This window comes from Canis lupus, chromosome 30 (assembly GCF_011100685.1).
Source record: "Canis lupus familiaris isolate Mischka breed German Shepherd chromosome 30, alternate assembly UU_Cfam_GSD_1.0, whole genome shotgun sequence".
Classification (NCBI taxonomy): domain Eukaryota; kingdom Metazoa; phylum Chordata; class Mammalia; order Carnivora; family Canidae; genus Canis; species Canis lupus.
Window position 1 is genome coordinate 23104360 of NC_049251.1, and position 24544 is coordinate 23128903.

The 24544-nt window shown below is 44.6% G+C and overlaps 1 protein-coding gene across 3 annotated transcripts in view; it reads left to right on the forward strand.

The window, feature by feature from the left end:
• LOC102155709 (myocardial zonula adherens protein) overlaps positions 1-24544 on the forward strand; it is an 88651-nt gene that overhangs the window by 24893 nt on the left and 39214 nt on the right. For all 3 annotated transcript variants that reach the window (XR_005381702.1, XM_038580533.1, XM_038580534.1), the window contains exons 4-10: positions 2405-2497; positions 6694-6807; positions 10426-10578; positions 13157-13282; positions 14299-14427; positions 19775-19854; positions 21314-21419. Coding sequence is in view for 2 of the 3 variants with exons in the window: in XM_038580533.1 (XP_038436461.1) it covers positions 2405-2497; positions 6694-6807; positions 10426-10578; positions 13157-13282; positions 14299-14427; positions 19775-19854; positions 21314-21419 (801 nt within the window). In the remaining variant the exon portion in view is untranslated. The remainder of the gene's footprint in view (positions 1-2404; positions 2498-6693; positions 6808-10425; positions 10579-13156; positions 13283-14298; positions 14428-19774; positions 19855-21313; positions 21420-24544) is intronic.

Below are 24544 nucleotides of genomic sequence, written 5' to 3' on the forward strand. Positions count from 1 at the left end.
CTTATATTTCTTAATTGCACACTCTTTTAAGAAAATTTGGAAAATACAAAAGTGTGTCAAGAAGAAATCAAAACCATCCATAATTCTACCATTTAACCAGAGCTGTTTTTTTTTTTTTTTTTTTTTTTTTTAATTTTTTCCAGAGCTGTTGTTAAGGAGCATTTTCTTCTACATTTTTTATTTGTTTTCATCCATCCATCCATCCATCCATCCATCTCCATTCCTTTTTGGTTCTTTGGCCTCCCAGTGCCCTGTTGACCAAATCAGTATCATTAGATAGAGAGGAAATTAGTTACTCTGACCCTGATGAGCTCAGAGCACCACCTGTGGACTAAAAAGTGCTCATGGGAAGCAGAGCAGTGTGGGGCAGTGGGGTACCCCTTAGACCTTGGTTCAACATCTACCTCTGTGTTTGGCCCAGCCAAGCTTTTGTTTCTGTGGGCTTCAGTTTTCTCCTATATAGATTGTGGAGGGTGGAAAGGGACCCCTAAAGTCAAAACTTCTAGCTTTTTATATGGTGTGTTTGCAGAGAAGATACAAAGTCATGTTATCAGCTTTTGTATAGTTTTTTAATTTAATTTAATTTTTTTTTGTACAGTTTTTTTAAAAGAACATCTCATTGAGTATTAAAAATAACTGTTTTGGGCACCTTCTTTCACGTGTCTTGAAAGATTTAGATACTTATATAATTAAAAGAAATTAAAAAATCTTGTCTTAGTTAAAAATAATAAATGCTTAACAGAGAAAATGAAGAAAAGCCAAAAAAGTTACATACATACACAAATGTACAGGACAACTATGACAACCACCACCCTCAAATCCCCAATCATTCTACTCCCCAAATATAATTTTTAATCATTCAGAGTATCTCATTCTTGACTTCCTCTATAGAAGCAACTTGAACATTCCTCATCTCCAGTATTTTTCTCATGTAAATACTTAGTCCCTTCTCATATACCTCGGATAAAAAGGCACTGCTTCACAGGTAAACCTTTCAAGCAGAGCTGAAGAGCCGCCAGTTGCCCAAGACAAAAACAACAGGTGGAGGTTGTGAACCAGGGATGACATGTGCCTGGGACACAGGGGTGGTTCTGACCTGGATTACTAGCCTCCATTGTGACCTGTAACATAAAATTAATTTCCAGGTCCCACCTTCTATAGCTGGTTTCAAATCCATCCTGGCCTGCTCATCCCTAAGCATGTTTATGGGATTGTTCTCTCTTGCCATGAGTGATTCTGGCCCAGTTGGCTTCTTGTACCACTTGCCATCCAGCTTGAGAGCCAACCCACTCCCCACTGATGAGCAGCATGAGAGCCAATTAGGGCCATGGTGAAAACCTTTCTGTCTGCCAGAGTGTTTTGGGCCTCATTTCCCCAAAATGTTTGTAGATAACAGCAAGAAAGTAGACTCTTGATCAGAATTCATTTAGGAAAGTCTTGGCATCTTGATTTACACCTTGCTGCCAAAATTTTCACCAATACGCACTCACCTCTAACAAACATGCAATCTGATTTAAAACCTGTGCTAGCTATGCAAATACAGCTTCAAGGTGAAGTGCTCCCTCGTGCTATCCCCTAATTCCTACCTACTACTGTCTTTGAGTCCCTCCTGCCATGGAAGTTCTGGAACTACCTGCAGAGGGCTCCCTTGAGACCTCGTTTCTATTTGAGGATCCCTGAGCTCTCCATTAAGCAGAGCAGGAGCAGGGGCTTTTTTTGACCCTTGACAGGGTCAAGGCCTTTTTTTTTTTTTTTTTTAATAAAAATTGTAAGGACCTGGTTACTCCTCCAAAAGTGCTACTATAGAGGAACTTCAACAGTGGTTGTGTAAACAGGTGTTTGGAGGATTACCCTGACTTTTGTTATATTTTGTGCCTGTGTATTATTGATAAATGAGAAATGTTCAAATTTATGGTCTCTCTATGCTCATACTTCCCTGCCGTATATTTCAGATGTTTAATTGCTCTTTGGTGGTCAGAGCAGAGATAGGGAAAATTAGAGGTTGCTTTTTTTTTTTTTTTTGTCTTCTTAGTCACTTGTTTATAGAGTCAACTTGTTAATTTTCTACTTATAAAAATGTGTGATAGGAAAAGGAATCTTGCTGAATGTGTTTTGACAGGTGATAGGTGCATTTCAACAAACCATTTTTTCTTTAGGGCTTATTATTTGGATAATTAATCTTTATTAATAATTACAAACATTCATAATAATACATATTTATTGTTGTTATTTGGATAATTCCCTTGGCTTCTAACTAGATATTAGAAGTGATTTTCTTAATCTCCCAAACTGTCATGTTCTTAAAATTGTTTTTTTTTTGTGGAACCCTCCTGTCATTAGTGTTTCAGAAAATCTCTCAAAATTTTGTAACTTGATCTCTAACTAGCATCTTTGTGGGCTGCAGGTGAGAGCCACTTTGGAAAAAGTAAGGAAGCGAATGTATGGAGACTATGATGAAATGAGACAGAAGATTCGACAGCTTACCCAGGAATTGTCAGTAAGTGAATATCTCAGTGACTTGGAAATATGGAGGGATGGTAGGGCTTAGGACTCCCTCTGAGTGGCTGGTGCCTGAACATATTTGAGTTTATGATGTTCTTTGTGAATAGAATCATATTTTAAATGAACTGAGGGAATTTTATCACAGAATTAAGTGTATTATTTAAAGGGACATTTGTGGCAAGAAGAATCTTTACATTCAAAGCATTCCCTCCACAGTGAGGGACAAGACAAGGAAGCCAGCTATCATCATTACTATTTAATATTGTACCTGAGAGATTAGCCAATGGAATTAAACAGGAGAAACAAATTTAGAGGTATAAAAACCAGACAGGTAGATGTAAAACTGTCACTGTTTACAAACTGTATGATTATATACCCAGAAAGCACAAGTGAGCCAATGGAAAAAAAAAAAACTACTGTAAAAAACAATTTTGTAAGGTAGCAGGGTAAAAAAATTAATAGGTACAAACAAATAGATTTCAGTATACAAAACACAACTGGTGAGAAGAAACAAGAGCAAAGAGAACTACCAAATATCTAGGAGTAAACTATACCAAGAGGAAAGACATACTATGTACTTAGATAGGAATTGCCAACATTGTAAGATGTCCGTACTACTCAGGGTAATACACAAATGTAATGTAACCCAATAAAAATACCAACAGATTTTTATTTTATGTCATTCTTATAACTGGACTAGGTGATTCCAGAGTATACAGAAAATAAATAGGAAGAATTGAGGAAATTCTGGGGAAAAAAATGCAATGAGGAAGACTAGCTCTATTAATGTTATAAGAAACTGAGAGAGCCTCAGAGATTAGGACAGAATCATATTAACACATAAAAAAGTAAGCATCCATGAAAAAAGTGAAGAAATGGACTCCAATATATGATAAATGTAGCATCTCAAATAAAGAGAGGAAAATGGACCAGTGAAGATATGCTTTGGGGAATATATTTTTTTTAAGATTTTATTTATTCATGAGAGACCCAGAGAGATAGGCAGAGACATAGGCAGAGGGAAAAGCAGGCTCCCTGTGAGGTGCCTGACTCGGGATTTGATCCCAGAACCCTGGGATCACGCCCTGAGCCAACGGCAGAAACTCCACCACCCAGCTACCCAGGGGCCCATGTGGGGACAATTTATATGCTTTTGTGACAGACTTCTGGTGAATTCCAAAGACATCAAAGACTTAAGTGCTGAAGATGAAACTTAAAAGTACCAGAAGAAAACATGTGAATTCTTTTATATTCTTGGGGTGGAGAAGGCTTTTCGTTACTCTGATGTGGAATTCTAAAACTACAAAAGAAAAGTTTGGTAACTTTGACTACACTGAAATGAAGGACGTGTGCTGGCAGAGACACCAGTCAAAGTCTAATGACAAACCTGGCAAAATGATTTGCCCTTCATGTCATAGGTAATAGGCTGATTTTCTGAGTATTTAAAGAGCTCTCAGGCATCAAGAAGAAAAGGCCACAACTCATAAAAATAGGCAAAATATTTGTTATGGAGTACTTATAGTAAAAGAAGGATGAAGAGCTCTTAAATGTCTGGCAGGATGCTCTGCTTCCCTCTCATTAAGAAAAACTTGGATTAAAACCATCCTGACTGGGGATCCCTGGGCGGCTTAGCAGTTTGGCGCCTGCTTTCGGCCCAGGGCGTGATCCTGGGGACCTGGGATCAAGTCCCACATCGGGCTCCTGCATGGAGCCTGCTTCTCCCTCTGCCTATGTTTCTGCCTCTCTCTCTCTCTGTCTCTCATGGATAAATAAATGAAATCTTTAAAAAAATAATAAAACTATCCTGAAGTGTAATTTTTACCTGTGAGACTGGCACACCTATAGGGGCAGACAAGATACTATATTAGGGTGCTGTGGAGGAAGAGGCAGATTGCTGGATAGGATAGAATTTTGTGTTACTCTGAGGGAGAGCGATTTGGCTGTAGCTACCAAAATTACAAAGGCCTCCATCCTGTGACTTAGCAGTTCTGTTCCTGAGAGCATATTCCCTAAACTCTCACGCGTGAACTGACATAGGTATGAACTTAGTTATCACAGCATTGTTCGCTGTAGTAACAAGGTTGGAAACCTAACTTTCCATTAAGAAGAGAAAAGTAAAATAAATTATGACTCTACAATAGGGTACACAGAAGGAGAAGGCGCCTTCTTTTGGCATAGGGTGGCATAGTCGAGCCTCCAACTCTTGATTTCGGCTCAGGTCGTGATCTCAGGGGTGTGGAATCTAGCCCTGCAGCAGGCTCCCTGCTCAGTGGAGAGTCTGCTTGAGGCTCGTGTCTCTCTCTCCCTCTCCCTTTGCTCCTCTCCCTGCCCCTGTGCCCAAAATAAATAAATAAATCTTAAAAAGGAGGGGGGGAGCATAGGGGAAGGGGAGGGAGGAGGAAAGAATAAAAAGAGCAAGTAAGCTCTTCAAAATGAGATATGGGAAGATTTCAAAGATACAGAGTATATGGTATAAAAAAAAGCAAAATACAAGAAAATAGGTACAATGAACTACCATTTACATAAGACAGGAGGGGAAAATAAGTATGTTTAGATAGTTTTGTGGGTGCAAAAGTAGTTACTAGAAGGATAATCAAGAAACAAATTAACGGATTCTTTTTTTTTAAAAAAGATTTTAAAAAATTTATTTATGATAGACAGAGAGAGAGAGAGGCAGAGACACAGGCAGAGGGAGAAGCAGGCTCCATGCCGGGAGCCCGGCGCAGGACTGGATCCCGGGACTCCAGGATCGCGCCCTGGGCCAAAGGCAGGCGCTAAACCACTGAGCTACCCAGGGATCCCCAAATTAACTGATTCTTAATTGAGAGGCAGAGTAGGCAAGGTGGTCCCTGAGCAGATGGGACAGGAGTGACAGATTTATGTTAGTGTGTACCTTTTACATTTTGTAAATGTTTCAACTATGTGAATGTCTTACTTTCCAATTTAAGAGAAAATAACATTCCTCTGATTTAAACAAGCTAATGCCTGCGAAAAAATTATTTTTTGTATTTTTGATTCATAATGTTGAAAGAAAAAAAGTCCACGTATACACAACCTACTTTCCGTAAAGGTGAATCTCTGCAGGAAGGAAGCACAGCTACGCCAGCCGTGTTAGAGGTTAGCGCATGACTTGGCCGCGAGATTATCTGCTTAAGTAAGACCCATTGCCTTGATTATAGGGGTGGGGGCGTAGCCCATTCTCAACTGGCATGTAGGAAGAGGTTTGTGAAATTCTCACATACTTGTGGAAATTGAGTCTGCCATCCACTGACACGCGCTAACAACTGTAATTAAAGCCGGAGGATTGGAGTTGCAATAGATGCTCAGACAGGTCCCTGCCCCTGGCTTTCCATCACCGTCTCTTGCACACCCTCATTTTCCCATGCAAGAAACTATGTCTCTGCCCCGTCTCCTCCCCTAGGCCAGCCCTCATTCTGCAGCCACATTACCATTGCTAAATTCTTGCAATGTGAACACACCCCTGAGCAAGAACGTGCCCCCCACCCTGTTCCTGGGCCTGCCCTGCTGTTTCAACTCTGCTTCCCATGTGCAGGGTGCCCCTCTGGTTCTGTCATTGCTGACTGCTTTCTGTGGCTCCAGCAGACCCCACCGGCATCCACCCTTGAGCCTAGCCCGAATCCTTACCCCTCATTCTCCTGCCTCCCTGCTCCCAGACCTTCTTGAAGGTTTGGCTTAAACTTGTAGAACTCTCTCTGATGAGACTGTCTGCAACACGTTAAACACACACACCCAACAAAGACACGGCAGCAGCGGCAGCCCCAGAATGATGCTGGAGAACTGTGTGCACCCCAGATGTGCTCTTTCTGTGCTGAGTGGAAAGAGCAAGATGTCATGAGAAGATATTCCAACTGGGTTTTAGTTATACCCTTATACAGTGGTTCTAGCTGTACCGCTTCTCAGTTGCTGGTGTGCAAACCCCGTAGCTTCTCTGATTCTGTTTCTTCCATGTGAAGGGGGATGGTCTGCTGCTGCACCTGTTGTGAGGAGCCGGTGAGGCCTGTGGGTGAATATGTAAAGGAAGAGCCTTCTTGTCTTTCCCCTCTCTGGGTCATGCAGATGTTGAATTTGCAATTTTAAGCTGCACTTGGAATATCAGGAGAAGGTTCTAGCCTAACTGAAGCTTGTTGCAGGTATAAATGGTTTTGTGTAACCATCTCGTCATCTGTTCAGGCTTCACAGGCTCAGCAGGAGTATCTTGAGAGTCACATCCAGACACAGTCGTCAGCCCTGGACAGTTTTAATGCCATGAACTCAACCTTAACGTCGGACTCCATTGGCCTGCAGGTACTCCAGTGCTCGCCGTTAGCCTGGGTGCCCTCTGGGGTGCCCTCTGTTACGGGGCCGGCATGCCTAACCAAGTGTGGGTCCGTGCCTCGGTAGTAAAGTAAGTCACGGGATGTCTTCAGATCATTATTTAGGATCCTTCAAGCATGGCCACAGTAAAGCCCATACCAGGAAGCTAGTGAAGGAGGTGAGAGGAAGTGCTTCCAAGCCAAGACTCTAAACCTTTGAGTAGAATTTGTTTCTGCCTTTGTTAAAATGGGCGTTTAGATCCTGAGCTCCATTAGAGGTGTCACTTTCTCCAGTAGGTACCCAAGTGGTCTTAAGTATTAGCACTTAAAACAGCACAGCAGCCCCTGTTCTTTTAGCTCTCGCGTTACGGGAAGTTCCACCCAAGCACGGAAAAGACAGACCTACTCACAGACCATCTGTACTCATTCATGGCAAGTAACTCCCAAAGGCTGTGAAGCACTTTTTACTAATTTAGAAATTATTTTGCAATAAAAGAAATCCTGTGCATTCCAAAGAATGTCTTTAGTACGAGGCAGGAAGGCAGAAGGATTCAGGACGCTCTGAATGTGCGTCCTCGGTCCACTTCAGGATTGCTCCCATGATTGAACTGCCTTGCTGGGAGTTCACCCCGCCAGTGCTACCCATTGTTACCCTTCCAACTGAGTCCTGCATCTAATATGCAGATTAACTTGAAAAGGTTCAGAACAGCATTACATTCACCAGAAACACTCTCCCTTGGCTTTGGTTTCCAGATAGGCACACAACAGGTTCTTGCCTCTTCTCTAAATCCATTTGGCTCTTATTTTTTTTCCCTTCCCTAAAAGGTGCCATAGCTATTATGTGTCCTTCCCAGTTCTATACAAATAACAGATAAATTTTCATGTTGAAATCCTCCACTTCCCCATGAGCCTGGTTTTCTCTGGTCACAGCTGTGAGGGCAGTAGTGCCAACCACAAAGCTAGATACAGCAGCGGGCCTGGGCAGGCATCGTGTTGGGATTTGGCTGGGAGGCCATTTCTGGTGGGGTCTTGGAGCCTCACCCCTTTCCTGATCCTTCTTAGTGCATGCTGGTTTTCCCCTGGCCCCAGGCCTGGCCCTGCTCTGGGTCTGGTGTGGTTTTCCCTTTCTTCTGCCATCAAGGGAGCTTGGCAAGGCTCCCTTTCCTTCTCTCTTGGGCATCTTTTCGCTCCTGGCCAAACAGTAGGAGATGCTGTACCTCACCTAAGTGCAGACCTGGTTGGTATGGGCACAGATTTTCTGGGTTCTCTTCCCCACCTGTACTTCTGACCTGCCATCCCGCTGGTGCTCCAGGCAGTGAGGTCAGCCATCAGAATAGGGTCAGCCATAACCCAGGTATCTGACTGGTTCCTAGTTACAGTCCAGTGTCTTGGCCTGGGGCAGACAGAGGAGCTTTATAATGAAAAGATTAAAAATTATGTTAAGGGGCACCTGGGTGGCTGAGTTGGTTAAGCATCTGCCTTTGGCTCAAGTCATGATCCCAGAGTCATGGGATCGAGCTCCGCATCGGGCTCCCTGCTCAGTAGGGAATCTGCTTCGCCCTTTGCTTCTCCCCATCACTCTTGCTTAATGCCAGTTAATATTGGTATGATTTAATGCTTTGGGTTCTACATGGTTAACTCCTCATTCATACAGAGAATGGCTTCCATAACCTGGAATTCTTACCACCGGGGACTGGGTTGTGTGTACCATCTACCACCTCCCCAAGTCACGTTCGACTTTCAGTTAGATTTGGAAACCCTGGGGTTGGACACATGTTCTAATGCCTATATCCTCTTTGTAGAGGATTAGTCTTTGAAGCTTCCTCAAGTCCTTAGCCTTCACTGTAGATAAAATGCCTCTGATTCCTAAACCTACTTGAATCAGAGAAAGGATTTTTGATGGAGGTAAATAGACATTAACAAAAACACAGAAGCCATTTGGAAGCACAGAATCAGAAGATATTTGAGCTGCAAAGGGCTTTAGAAACCACCTGGCCCAATCACTCCCTCTCCAAGGCCCACTGGCTCTACAGATAGAACTCTTGTGCTCATGAACCTACATCTGGACCCAGGGTTCTAGTCCTGGCTCTACTGCTAGCCAGACACCTTGTTCAAGTCGTTTTTTTCTGCTGGCCTCAGCTTGTTTATCCATAAAACAGGGGGACTGGGGATCATCTCAGCAGTTCCTTACACTTCTGACAGCCTGTGAAATCAAACCAAGGTTCTGGTCTGTCAATAATAATGAAAATGGGATAGTTTGGGCAAGGGGAGAGGTCAGAGCCTTGCAGAAGTAAGAAGCCAACAATCTTCAGATTCACTTGAATTTCCTGGCTGTGATATGGTGCTTTTCTTTTCTCCTTTTCCATCTTCTTTTTATTTATTTATTTATTTTTTTAATTTTTATTTATTTATGATAGTCACACACAGAGAGAGAGAGAGAGAGAGAGAGAGAGGCAGAGACATAGGCAGAAGGAGAAGCAGGCTCCATGCACCGGGAGCCCGACGTGGGATTTGATCCCGGGTCTCCAGGATCGCGCCCTGGGCCAAAGGCAGGCGCCAAACCGCTGCGCCACCCAGGGATCCCTCCATCTTCTTTTTAACAATAACTTTTTAAAAAGATTTTATTTATTGTTCCTCATGAGAGAGACAGAGAGACAGAGACATAGGCAGAGGGAGAAGCAGGCTCCCTGTGAGGAGCGCGATGCAGGACTCGATCCCAGGACCCTGGGATCACAACCTGAATCAAAGGCAGATGCTCAACCACTGAGCCACGTAGGTGTCCCTAATTTAATCATTCTTGCTCCAGTGGATGGCCTGGAGCAATAATCAACAGGATTTTTTGCTTGTCAGGCACTTGTCTGAGTCACCAGACTCTGTTCCCTGGTACTTCTTCATTGCCACAGTTCTCTGCCTGGTAGGGGAAGGGGAAGCGTTTGCTGGCACCATCAGAACCTGAGCTGTGCTGTGGCTGTCCTGGTAGGTGGTTTCACAAGTACAGAAGGGACAGCCCCTTTAAGGAAAAAGGGGACTATCTCCATTCTACAAAATGTATGTTTTTATTTTTTGATTTTGTTGTAGGAATTTGAAAGATACAGAAAACACAGGGAAGGAAATAAATATCCTCCATAATCTTACCACATAGAGATAACCATTATTTGGATCTTGATGAAATTCATCCCAGTCTTCTGAAAACTTGTCTCTACATAAACACGTTTGAACCGATGCCTATACATTTTCCTCTTCAAAATGGGATTTGTTCTATCCTTACTATTTTCAAAACATAATTTTTCTTACATGAAATGATGCATTATTCCACTTTTCCTGGAAAGACTCCATTTTTGTCCATCTCCATCCATCCTGAGCAGGGGCAGGTGGTGTGGGCAGAGGCTGTGGGGTGTGATGTGGAGGCTTGCTGGCCCACCCAACTACAGAACCTTAGACCACTTGCCCATGGTGGGGGGCCCTCAGCCCCCCAGATACCAGCGTCCTGGCTTGCAGCTGCTTGACATCTCTCCCAATGGTTAATGGCAAAGGGATGTCCCGGTGCATGACTCTGGCCATGTTTTCTCACATCACCGGATCTGGTTTTGATTTCTTTTTATGCCACTAGAAAACCCTCGTGGATGTTACTCTGGAAAATAGCAACATTAAGGATCAAATCCGAGATCTGCAGCAGACCTATGAAGCATCCATGGGCCAGCTGCGGGAAAAGCAGAGGCAGTTGGAGGTAGCGCAAGTTGAAAATCAGCTGTTGAAGATGAAGGTAAACTAGGAGACCGCGGATTTCCCCCTGACCCTTCTCTTCTTTCCCTTTCCTTCTCTCTCTTCCCATCATTAACAAATCCATCTCCTTTCTTCTGTTTTCTTGGTTGGCATTTCCCATACTTTTTGTGGCCAACTCCATAGGGCTTGGCTTGAAGGCACCGAGGGGGGTTCTATGTTCACTATTCCCAGTTCAGATTGGGATGCACCACAAATACCCTGAGAGGGCACTTCTGCCCTGGCCCCAGTGGCGTTAAGGGCTGCTGAGACAGTCATCATGGCACCACTGTCACATACTGAGAGGGCGGGGGGTTGCCCACAGGTCTGGGACTTCAGAAGACTTCACTGTTGAGATTTTCTCTGATGTCTCAAGGTATTTCTAGTTTGATAATAAAGAGCCTGCTGGAAGGTAATAAGGGCTCTTTATTATCAAGGGCATGCAGGAAGAAGATCCGTGGGTGACCGAGGACGCTGGGCAGTGGTTGAGTGGGCCAATGAGGGACAGGAGGGACATAGCCCTTTCTAGAAGTCTCTGTTTGCCATGGAAATGGAGTGCAGGACACATTGTGTGTCTCTCAGCTGATGATAATCACTGCTCAGGATATTCCATTTTGTGGCTGCTTGCACCAGAACCTCTCTAGTGATGAGAAGGTTGATTAGCACCAACAGAGACTTTTGTTGGATCTTAGAAATAAATGTCATGTACCCCATGGAGTTTGAAGTATACTTCCTTTATCCAGAGCTCACACATCACACACACAGAGCTCAGCTCTCTGGAAAAAGCAATAAGCTGGAAGGACGGGACACAGACCTTCTGCAGCATAAAATCAATGGCATGAGGTTCAAAGGCAAGGATGGGGCGTGGGCAGAAAGGGAGTACCAGCCACCTCCAACCTGAGTCCTGCTCACCCATCTGCTTTTTCTTTTCTCTTGAGCTGGGGCCCAGGGAGGCACTGGGAGGTCCTGGCTTAGTGTCCCCAGACCAGGTGGGAATGTTTCTAAATGCGGTATTTAGGAAAGCACAAACATGTGGAAAGGCTGAGTCCAGATTTCTTCTATGAGCTGAACTGAAGTCTCTCCTAGGTACTGTTTGGCCAGTGTGATTAATAGGACAGCTTTAACTCCATGTGGGCAACTTGTCTTCAAAGGCCTCCCCGCTTCTGTGACATAACAAGATTTTAAAATAATGTATACACATGGTGGGGTGCGGCGGGAGGGGAGCCATAGTATGAAAGGTAATGCAGAAATATGCCCACACCATTTTACATTCCCCCAGCAGTGTGAGAGGATTCTGAGGTCTCATATCCTCACCGACACTTTGTTACTGCCTCATTGCTCATGGCCATCCCAGGAGTGTGAAGTGGTATCTCTTTGTGGTTTTGTGTTCCCCGATAAGTGATGATATTGAGCATATTTCTTGTGCTTAATAGGTCGGTATATCTTCCCAAAGAAGACATCTATCAGATCCTTCACCCATTTTAAAATTGGATATTATTGAATTGTAAAAAATCTTTATATATTTTGGGCACAAGTTATAAGATATGTGATTTGCAGATCTTTTCTCCCACTCTCTGGGTTGCTTTTCACGTTCGTTGATGGCATCCTTGAAGCCCAGAAGTTTTAATATTGAATACTGATAAGGTCTTTCTGTTTATCTTTTCTCGTGTATGCTTTTGGTATCATATCTGAGAAACTATTGCCTCACCAAAGGTTGCAAAGATTCATCTTATGTTTACTTAGAGGAGTTTTATAGTTTTGTCTTTTACGTTTAAACCTTTGATCTATTTTGGCTTACTTTTTGGTAAAGTAAGAACATTAGGTGTCTAATGTTCTTTTGGGTGTGACTATCCATTTGTCCCAGCACTGTTTGTTAAAAAGACTATCCTTTTCCCATTGAATGGTCTTGGGAGGTAATTTCTTGAAATTTAATTTTTTGGTAACAGATAAACGATTTATTTGATTCAGAGTCAAATCTACAAAATAATATATCCAGAAATAGAATATCGGTACCTGTAATATCCCCTTTCGTCTCTTTTTAAAGATTTTATTTATTTATAAGAGAGAGAGAGAGAGAGAGAGAGAGAGAGAGGCAGAGACACAGGCAGAGGGAGAAGCAGGCTCCATGCAGGGAGCCTGACGTGGGACTCGATACTGGGTCTCCAGGATCACGCCCTGGCCTGAAGGTGGTGCTAAACTGCTGAGCCACTGGGGCTGTCCCCCCTTTTCATCACTTACTCCTTCTTTTCTTAAACAGATAGACCTTTTAATTTTAAAAATTCAACTTAAAAGTGGCTAAATTGGGGGACAGGGCTGATGCTTAGGTACATTTCTGTCTTTTTGAAAAATTACCTCATGTGGAGGGTCCTTATCCTGGTAACAGAGTGTGAAGTCCTGCTTTCTCTTTCTCTACACCTCTACTCCCCTCTCCTTCTTCCCACCATCCTCCTCCCCTTAGTTCCTGCTGCTTTGGTCTCCCGTCTCCGCAGAAGAAGCCTGGTTGGTGGGTTCACCACTGCGTGGCAGGTGCTGGTTCCCTGGAACCTGCAAAAGCCAGAGCTCTGAAATGAATGTCTCTGTAGGTGGAATCCTCCCAGGAAGCCAATGCCGAGGTGATGAGAGAGATGACCAGGAAGCTGTACAGCCAGTATGAGGAAAGGCTGCAGGAGCAGCAGCAGAAGCACAATGCCGAGAAGGAGGCTCTGCTGGTGTGTATGCCCTAGCTGCCCACGAAGAACTGGGGAGCGTGTGGTCCATGAACGTTGGTGAGGTTTAGGTAGTAGCAGGGTTTCTGCTTGGAGGGGAGTCTGCTTTCTCTAACATGAGTGAAGGTCAAGGTTTATTCATTTGCTCGCTCATCCCCCCACTTCTCCCTCCCGCCCTCATTCATGCCCCCCTCCTTGCTCCAGATAACCACCAGTCTCTGCCTCTAAGTACCTCCTTTTCTCTGGCTAGATTTGCCATTTGCCAGTCTTCCAGCAGATCCCAGGCTTCCATGCAGCTGTGCCCTTTCTTCCTCCATTTGCTCTTTACCTGAAATGCCCTCCTTCCCTGTCCCTGCACCTTCCCAAGAACGTGCAAAGCCCTGAAAATGCCACCATCTCTGAATAAGTCTTTGCCATTCATTAGAAGTGTCCTGTGTCTTTGGGAAGCCCATGTTCTCTCTCCGCTCTTTGCTGTGGCATTCTAGACCTCACCTGTACATCTCACATCCCGGCTTTGGTAGGAGCGAGTGTAAGATCATTGGAGGTAGGGAGTCCTTGGCTGCCTTCTCTTGTGTTCTTAAAGCTCTATAGATGTGCTGAATGGCTGACCGACTTGGTGCTTTGCAGTATGGGAGAAGGGTAGAGGCATTCTGCATTCAGTTCCAGATGTGGCCCTACTTACCTTTATATTATTGGCAAATACACTGACACTTTGAGCATCCAGTCAAGGGAGAAATAACATTTGCGGGCTTGTTTTTTAGATATAAGGACTCGGGGGGTGGGGAGAGGAGAAAAAATAACTAGGCCCATTAAAAAGCCACACGACGTTTCTTTATTTGCAGGTGAGAACTCGAATCATGGGAGTTGAGTTCATGATCTGAGTTCATGACACTTCTCAGCCCCAAGAGTATGTTTTTAGAGAGATGTCACGATTTAGCAAGGCCAGCGCTATTTGGACCCTCATTAGCAGCCTAGGGACTCCACGCCTGTGCTGAGAACAGAGTGTGTTTCCTTTGCAGGAAGAAACCAAAAGTTTTCTGAAAGCTATTGAAGAAGCCAATAAAAAGATGGAAGCAGCGGAGATCAGCCTAGTGGAGAAGGACCAGAGGATTGGAGAGCTGGACAGGCTGATTGAGCGCATGGAAAAGGTAACAAACACTGCTCTGGGCCCAGACTCTCCACATCCCTGCAGTCCTGGCAGGCCCGCAAAGGTGCAAGGAGCCTTCGGCACCCGTCTCGCTCATCCCTCTAATTTGTGATTTCAGCAGGAAACAACAAAGCCATAAAATGGAGTATGAGAAGGTCTGACAAAGTTCTCATCTTTCCTATAGTAACTGTTTTGGTGCTTTTTTTTAAAAAAAAAAAAGATTATTTATTTAGGTATTCATGAGAGACACAGAGAGGCAGAGACACAGGCAGAGGGAAAAGCAGGCTCCCTATGGGGAGCCCGATGCAGGACTCAATCCCTGGACCCCGGGATCACGCCCTGAGCTGAAGGCAGACACTCAACTGCTGAGCCACCCAGGTGCCACTATTTTGATGCTTTATTTTTTTTTTAAGATTTTATTTCTTTATGAGAGAGAGAGAGAGAGGGAGAGAGAGAGGGGCAGAGACACAGGCAGAGGGAGAAGCAGGCTCCATGCAGGGAGCCCGATGTGGGACTCCATCCCAGGTCTCCAGGATCACGCCCTGGGCCAAAGGCAGCCCTCAAGTGCTGAGCCACCTGGGCTGCCCCTATTTTGATGCTTTAAAAAACGTCCCATACATAGTAATTTATAAAAATGTTTTAGCATCGTTTCACTGGGGTCCCAAGCATGAAATTCATGGACTCACTGAGCAACCAAGCCTTATAGGGATAGGATATACTAAATATCGTATCGGTATCCTGAGCAAGCGTTTGTTGGGCAGGTGTCTGAAAGGTTGGCTTTTCTCTGACCCACCACATCTGTCAGCAGAGTGGAGGACCTGTGTTTTCTATGGGTCTGGGTAGCCTGGGGAAGGCCGGAGCTCAGCTGAGATTGATATAGGAGAGCTTGGTTCTTGTATCACAGAGTCAGAGACAATCTTTTGGACAACAGAGTGAGCAAAGTGATAGAAGTTTATTAAGCAGAGATACAGAGAAAGCTCTCAAAGGGAAAGGGGTCCCTCTGGGGGACAGGGTTGGGAACCTGTGGGAACAGGGTTGCCACTGAGGACTTTTATGGTCTGTCTTTTATGGGAAACTGACCAGGGAACTTGGTAAATTCTTTGTCGGTATCAGGGCGGACATTTAGAGCAAAGGTGGTGGATTTGTAACTATCATAATAACAAACAAGATGTGTTTTGTAAATATCATGAGCCCAAACAAGGGGTTCCCTTCTCTCTGGCTAATACCTGCTCCATAATATTTCTCTACATCTGGGATTTCTGTGATTACTTAGTAGCCATTAAAGGGGGATACTCCCTAACATTTTGGAGCTAGGGAGCCCGGTTTACTTTTTCTGTTTTTGCTGTCATATTTCTGTTTTCTTGGGATGGGAAGGAGCCTGACTCTGGGGCCTTTCCCTTATCTTTCCCTGCCTAACGCCATCTGCCCATAACTCCTCGTTCCCACATCAAGATAAGGAAGCCAGTCAAGAGCAAGGGAGGAAGCAGAAATTAGAGAGAATGTGGACAATAGGAAGAAGGGGTGGGAGAGAGGAAAAAGAAAAAGCAGGAAGGAGGAAAAAGGCAAGGTGACCTTTAGCAGGTGACCGCTGACTTCTGGGGGAAGGGTGTTCGTTTAGGGGTAATGCTGTGCATGGTTCTCAGCAGCATGTGGTTCCGCTGAACAGCGGCCACCTGCCAGGACTGTGACATGAATACCCTGTAGCTCATGCTGACCACCCCCTGGCTGGTGATGAGCCAGGAGGAAGGACAATGTGTGCATGGCCAGCTCCTGGGCTTCCAGTGATTCTGAGAGATCTCCTTCCCTCTCGTGTCCACAACATAGGCTCCTCTATGGTGCCCTGATGAGGTGCGGTGTAACCAGGGCGGGAGTGGCATTAAAGCCAGTGCTCTGGAGCTTCGGAGCTTTGGGGGCTCCCGCCTTAGGTAATGTCTTTATCTGGGAGCGATATGAACAAAGTGAGTCTGCTACAACTTCAGCTCTCTTCCTTGGGAAAACAGAATCCTCTCTTTTATTGAAAAGAAGAGGGCAGGGGCGCCTGGGTAGTTCAGTGGTTGAGTTGCCTTTGGCTCAGGTCGTGATCCTGGGATCCTGGGATCGAGTCCCATATTAGGCTCCCCAGAGGGAGCCTGCTTTTCCCTCTGCCTGTGTCTCTGTCTCTCTCTCTGTGTTTCTCATGGATAAATAAAATCTTTAAAGAAGAGAGCAAAGTGGCATGTTTAACATCAGGATTGGTTGGAGGTGGTTGTAGTGAAGATTGGGCAATGATGGCATTTTCTGGAACTTTAGATGAGCTTTCTCCCCCATTCCCCCTGCCCTGCAACAGCAGAAGGTACTGGTTTGGTAAATGCTCCCTGCGGGTGACAGATTTTCCTGCCACGTACAGGTGCCAAGTGAGTGGGCAGCCTGGTTGGGGCAGGAAGCCACCTTATGGAGACTGCCCACGTGGTGGCTAAACATACAGGTTTTAGAATCAGATGGACCTAGGGTTTAAAACTTGCCTCTCTTTCTAGTTGTGGGCAGTTACTTGAGTCTTCCAAACAGAGTTTTCTCTTCTGTAAATGCTAGTAATAATAATTCTTAGGGCTTCGTGAGCAGTAAACGAAAAACGTCCCCACAAAGTGCTAAGCACCGTGCCTGGCATGTAGTAGAGACTCAAAAATGTGTGGCTCTGATTTTTACTTTGTTAGACTTATGTCAGTGTCTGCCCCTGGAGTCAGCTTTTTTGGGCTAGGCTTTTTTTTTTTTTTTTCTTTTTAATAGCTTAGCTTGTTTGTACCCTTGGGATTCTGAAAGTAGAATTTTTTCCCCTGCTGATTCCCACGTGGAGCCTGTGTAAGAGGTGATGGGTGAGAGGCCAGGGAGGTGGTAAGGCCAGCCTTCCCTGCCGGCACTGATGTGACACACAATGTTCCCCAGGCCCTGTCGGCTTTTTCTGTAGTGAATGAAAATGTATTGTCATTTCTCTAAATCTTCTTTTTCCATTTAGGCTAGAGATATGCTGGCTTTATTTAGCTAGGATTAGGTATTCCAATTTACTGCTCCTTCTCCCTTGGGGATACCTCGTTCAGAGCAGGAATTGTGCCAGATGTCTCACACACTATGCGAACAGCATGTCCGCAGGCACGAACTGTGGCAGTGTCGTATCCTGCTTGCGCCTATTTTTGGATTTTCAGAACACCTCTTTTTTCCTGATTGGTAAAAAATCTTTTAAGGAGTGTGATCTATCAGGGACCCTGCTGCAGAAAAGGTGATATTCTGTGCTTGGGCGGTGGTTTCATAGGCATGTACAAATGTAAGAAATTATTGGGTAGTGTACACTAAAGATTTGTTGTGCTTCAATTTAGAAAAAAAATTGAACACTTAAAGTGTGCTGGAAGTTAGGCCTTGCCCTACTCTCTGACAACTTTTGTTCCTGGAGTCAGCCACGGCGGGGGTCGGGGGTAGTGGGGGCTCACTTGTGAAAGGTCCATCGTGGTTATTTCAGGGCTGATACAAACTTCCAGCAGCAGCAAATGGAGTGAGAACAGGGGGAGCATTCTGCCCAGGTGGGCAGTAAGACTGTGTCTTTCTGGAGAGATTTAAAAACAAAAACAAAATCCCACTAAAAGTTGGTCTTCCTAAATCCATCAGCGATAATACACTCTTCCTGTCAGGGTTGACTGTTCTCCTGTCTCTTTGGTCTGTTTCTTGGACACCACTGCTTATAGCTTCAGAAGTTATGAGAGATTTTCAGAGGTTTGCCTTTTTTTTTTTAAGAGTTTATTGTTTATTTATTCATGAGAGAGAGAGAGTGAGAGGCAGAAACACAGGCAGAGGGAGAAGCAGGCTCCATGCAGGGAGCCCAATACGGGACTCGATCCCGGGACTCCAGGATCACACCCTGGGCCAAAGGCAGGCGCTGAACCGCTGAGCCACCTAGACATCCCTAAAGGTTTGCTTTTAAAGAGTGTGTTGGGAGAATTTCTGAGAATAATGAAGAGGCACAGCGGTACTTAGGGCCTAAAGTAAAATCATCTCCTCCCAATTTAGTGAACGGGGTTTGATAAATTTAATTTTAAGGAAATCTATGACACCAACGTCTGTAATGTATTTCTAGAGCAGTTTTGGTTATGATGGCTGCTATGCTTTTATTAACGTTTTCCACTTTGTCCAAAGAAATAATTGTCCATATTCGTCTATTACTTTTTTTGGATAGATTTTTAAATTTGCATATTTAACAGAGGGTACAAATCTTAATGCACAGCTTGATATATGTGCTAGTTTTCCATTGCTGCTGTAACAAATTACCACTGTTAGTGGCTTAAAACATCACCAATTTATTCTCTTATAGCCCTGGAGATCAGGGGTGCTAAAATCAAGGTGTCGGCAGGGCTGGGTTCCTTTTGGAAGCTCTAGAGGGGAGTCTGTTTGCTAGGCCTTTCTAACTTCTAGATGCTGCCCGCATTCCTTGACTTAGGGCTCTGCAGCTTCAAAGCCAGCAGTGTAGCATTTTCCAGTCTTTGTCTTTCTCTGGCTCTAACAACTTCTTCCTCCTTCCAGAAGGGCCCAGCTGGATAATCCAGGATCATTCCCCCATTTTTAAGACCCTTAACTTAATCCCATCTGCAAAGGTCCTTTTTCTGTGTAAGGCAACATATTCACAGGTTTCAAGGATCAGGATGTGGACAGCAGTGGGGGATCACCCATTATTCTGTCACAGTACACTTTTACAAGTAAACATACCTGTGTAAATACCACCAGGTTACTGGGTGAATGTGGATATTTTCCAAATTCTAGAGGTTCTTTTCTTGATAATGCAGAAAATAATCAAGAATTTTGCAGTATCACAGGCTCCTGACTTAAGAGTATGGATTTTCATTTCTTAGAACTATAAATTCCCACAAGGTACCCGAACCGAAGTTGGAGGGATACTTATTTATTTATTAAAGATTTATTTATTTTTATTAGCACGTGCACAAGAGCAGGGGGAGGGGCAGAGAGAGAGAGAATCCTCAGGCAGACTCCCTGCTGAGCACGGAGCCCTGACAAGGGGTTCAGTCTCATGACTCTGAGATCATGACTTGAGCCCAACAGTTGGCCACTTAACCAACTGAGCCACCCAGGTGTCCAGTAAAAAGAAATCTTGGATGGCTTTATCCAGGATCTTTGTATCTTATTCATAAATATATCTGTAAATGCACACCAAAAGATTTGGCATTTTTGAGCTTTGTTTGGACTTTGGTGGGTGGATGCATAAACCCCGCTGGGAATTCTGTAGGCTTGAACCCACTAGTGCTGGAATTACTCTATATACATTCTCTGTCCAGCTGGGGACCCGATGATTCAGATATCGGTGTTTATTTTAGGAACGCCATCAGCTGCAGCTACAGCTTCTGGAGCATGAAACAGAAATGTCAGTGGAAATAACCGATTCTGACAAGGAAAGGTAAGATGCATGCCCTTTAGTTTATAGTGGACTTAGACGGTGGACATGCTGTGTTTTTATGAGCATGCCAGGTCCTTGCATTTTCCTTTATTTGGTCATCACTGTTACAGACTTCTACAAATTAAGTATTGGGCTGGGAGCTTCCACTACGGGGTCGGTTTCTTTAGGAGCTCACAGCCACATCTTGGAGCCCATGGCTGCTGGATAGTGTGGGGAACACACTGCAGACTGCCTCGGGTGCAGAAGTTCAGTCTATAAATGTTCTCTGTGACCTTCAAGTCCACAGGATGCACCTTGTTGATGAGAAGACTCATTAGCTGTGACTAATAACATTGCGATGGAAACTAATTTTAAAATGCCCTTTTTTTTTGTTTGTTTCCAAACATTGTTTACTTCAAACCTTACCTTGTACCCTAGCTACGGGCATAGAAAGCCTTGCATGGAAAATGCTGGAGCAGTACATGGTCTCCGCTAGAAATCAGAGGGCAGAGAGATCATGCATGGCCCTCTGGTGAAGGAAAACAAGGTTGGGATGATTTGAGCAATTTGAGCAAGTTACTTAACCTCACTGAGATTCCTTGCTTATCTGCAATCCAAGATTTCTTTTTAAAGTGGGGGAGGGGGTCACGGCGACGAGGGCAGTGCCCATCTCACTGGGTCATTCATTGTGAGGGGGTTAGGGGGCTTGCTGCCTGCCCTGTGGTATGTGTTGAAAAATGTCTGTTTTCCTTCCTCTCCACAAATTCAAACTTTGCAGTCTTCTGTAGACTTTAACGTAGCGCTGAGGGGGGTACCTGGCAGGAGTGGTTAGCTGACCACCAGACCCTGCGCCCAGTGCTCCATTCCAGTGGCTCCAAAGAGCCCGTCTTCTGGTTCCTTTGGTTTCGCTGAACCAAGCAGAGTTAGAGGGTAGTTTGTATCATTTTAAGACAAAATTATGAAATGCCTCGGAAAGCAGCCCAGTCTCTTTTGATGTGGAGAGGACCTTCTCTTTCAACATGCTTTCCGGTTTCCCCAAGTAAATGATGTGTAGACAGCTACAGTTCCACACTTCCCAGCACTTGGCCACTTGATTTCGGATATTGTATTGTGTTGTGGTACTAGACTCCTCTCCTCCGTTTTCCACTCCAAGGCCTTTTGCCTATAAAGCATATATAGCATGATGTTGTACTAACTCCAGAATAGAGAGCCCCTCATTCTCTAAGTGGTGCCAAAAAACTTCGGTTTCAGTCCCTGGAAAGTAGAGTCATTGTCCTTATACAGGGTAAGCCTTCCAAGTGGGAGCTTGCAGAAAAGTCCTGTGTTCCTCCTGCAGTGGGGTGGTCCATCGATAGTTAATCCGCCCCAGAGACACAGAGAAGAAGGTGGAGTTGTGGCACTGTTCCCTTCAGCCGTGACTCTGTGCTGGTACTGCTGCTTTGGTTGAGGACTCTACAGCTTGCTCTTCTCTCTGTGTTAGGTATCAGCAGCTGGAAGAGGCATCTGCCAGCCTCCGTGAACGGATCAGACACTTAGATGACATGGTGCATTGCCAGCAGAAGAAAGTCAAGCAGATGGTTGAGGAGGTAAGCCCCCGTGGAAGGTCATGGGCTGGGATTGCTGCCTGTTGTGGTGACGTTTCAGCCCTAGAGCCAGATCTGACTCTCAGGTCAGTTTTCCATGGCTCCCAAGTTAACGTACTCAAGCCACGATCTTCATGGCCCAGAGGGAAATCTCCTAATCCCCACCCGTGGGCTGGTGATTATCCCTCTAATCAGATCACAGGGTTCCAGTGAAGAAGGCTGGGAAGCACAGTGCATGAACTCACTCGCTTTCAGAGGCAGCAGTTCCTCCAAAGGAGTGCCTACAGCTCAGGGGTCGCGAGGGTCTGGTGAGAAAAGTTTCCTTTAGCTCAGGTCTCTGCACCTCCTTGCACCTGGCTGCTTTTCTCCCCAGGGACCGCTCCATCTTTTCTTCCTCGGTGGACAGGTGTCTCTTCCCATGCTCCTGTCTCCTCCCTCCTCCTCTCCCTTCTTCCCTCATCTTTTCGGTCTCCATCTGTCTGTGGAATGTTAGACCAAGTTCTATGTTTACTATATGCTCATAGCTTATGCGTTTGTTTTTCTAAATGGAAAAAAAACAGGTAAGTTGAACATTTATATTTCTGCGGAAGAACTTTAATTGAACCTCTGGCAGTGGAAAAACAAAAAACAAAACAAAACATTTTCCTTATATTAAGCACTACTCTGAAGGGTTATCTATTTTATTAGTTAATTATTAAAATTAAAAGCCTGTCTACTAATAAATCACACACATGACAAAAAGAAGATTAAAAAAGATACCTATTTTATTAATCTCTAAGATGTTGGCAATATTAGTGGAGTGAGGTTAACGTCAGGGGATTGTGAGGTTGGAGGGATACTTTTTTCTCTTGTAGGATAAACACATACATTAGGTGAACTCTGTCACCTAAACTAGAAATCCAGTCATACTGTGTGGAATCCTGTAAGTCTTACATTGGCTCATCTGTGAGTCTCAGGGAGAAGAACAGAAGAACGAGGGGCCCCTCTGCACTCCCATTGCACACCCAGGCAGGAGCAGTAGGGATGGATAGATCCTGCTCCATTATCAACACTAGCTAGGTGTCAGGAGTGTGTTTCCCAAGGGAAAACATATCATCATCATCATCATCATCATCATCATCATTATCATCATCATCACACTTAGTATCTCAGGGAACTCTGGCTGTTAGGTCATAGCTTTTCTGCTTCTGAATTTCACAGGAAGTCTGGGGCAAGGCTACCCGTTTCCCCACATGCACTACATTTCTCCCAGCCCACCACAGGGAGGTGATGTACATTGCTCTTAGGTTTTATCTTAGAGAACAAGTGAACAAAGAAAGCCTTATACCGGTTGGCTTCTGTTTCAGTTACTCTCTGTAAGAGTTTAAGATTGGGGGGCAGCCCTGGTGGCTCAGCGGTTTAGCGCCGCCTTCAGCCCAGGGCCTAACCATGGAGACCCAGGATCGAGGATCGAGTCCCGCATCGGGCTCCCTGCATGGAACCTGCTTCTCCCTCTGCCTGTCTCTGCCTCTCTCTCTCTGTGTCTCTCATAAATAAATAAAATATTTTAAAAAAAAGAGTTTAAGATTGGTACCAAAATCAGAGATACTTCCTCAAAGGAAGAGATACTTCCTTCAAGTGGTTTAGGATTCTGTCTTCTAACTTCTGGAATATAACGGATATACCAATTTGAAGGGAGTAGGGAAAAATTGATACATGAAAATAGGAAAGCAGATAAAGATCACTGTCCATGTCTCACTTTTCTACCTGTGACTTAATATCTCCCAAATAAGCTTCTCTAAATCCTGATGGTGTGGTCTAGAAGACACAGTCCTCAGAAGGAAATCAGAGACTGAAATTTAGGGTGCTGTCGTCGGAGTGAGCACCACCTAGGGGCCAGCTGGGTTTCAACAGTGCATGGATTCTGGAAAAAAAAAAAGAGACTTCTATTTTTTTATTCAAAATTTAAGCCACTACCTCAATCAGGTAGTAAGAATTGATGTGTTTGCCCAGTATTCCATGTTAACATACACCACAAAAGGACGGTTTAAAATCTCAATTGCTGCAGCCATTGATATGAATAGTTTTTTTTTTTTTTTGAAGTTAGAAACATGGAAAAGGGACATTGACAGATGTACACATTTAGAAGAGCAGAGTCAGGTTGGAAAGTTGAGAGCTCTAGTGATACAGGGAATGGCCGAAGGACTTGGGGAAGATGTGGCCAAGGAGAGGCATGAGAGCTAAATTCACATCTCAGAATGCATTCTTGCTTAGTGTTGCATGCACAACCAGGCCAGAGCCACTGGGTGGCACTTGGAAAGAGGTGAATTTCAGCTTTTCATTTCACATGAAGAAAACATTTCTAACACTGACTGCCTTGGGGAGGTACTTAGTCCTTCCTTACAGGTCCATCCCTCATGATCCAGGAGTTGAGCTGGAAGCTCCTTATATAAAGAATGCTTTGCTTTTTACTAGGCTGTGCGATCTCAGCATTAGCATTACTTTGCATAATAAGTGCAATTAACAAATTCATAACCTTTGACTTTATTTTTTTTAAGATTTTATTTATTTACTCATGAGAGAGACACACACACAGAGGGGGGCAGCACAGAGGGAGAAGCAGGCTCCATGCAGGGAGCCTGACGTGGGACTTGATCTTGGGTCTCCAGGATCATGCCCTGGGCTGAAGGCGGCGCTAAACCGCCGAGCCACCCAGGGATCTTCCCTCCTCTGACTTTAAAAGAGGAGTTTATTTTTATCTGTGAATTCAAGTTGTCCAGACTTTTTTTTTTTTTTTTAAGATTTTTATCCATTCATGAGAGAGAGAGAGAGAGAGAGAGAGAAGCATAGGCAGAGGGAGAAGCCCGGGATCACGCTCTGAGCCAAGGGCAAACACTCAACCACTGAGCCACCCAGGCATCCCAAGCTGTCCAGACATTGAGAGAAACTTGACCTAGAAAAAGAGGCAAACTTCATGTGTAGCAGACGTTAGGGACAGTTTTGCTTTCCTCACTTGAAGTCTGAAAGCCTGTCTGTGTGCTAGCTTCACGTTTCCCAAGGGTGGGGATCCAGCCTCCAACCACCGCTGGTGTCATTTTAGCCATAATGTCTATGAAGAAGCTTAGCTTACTGAAACGATGGGCTTCTTT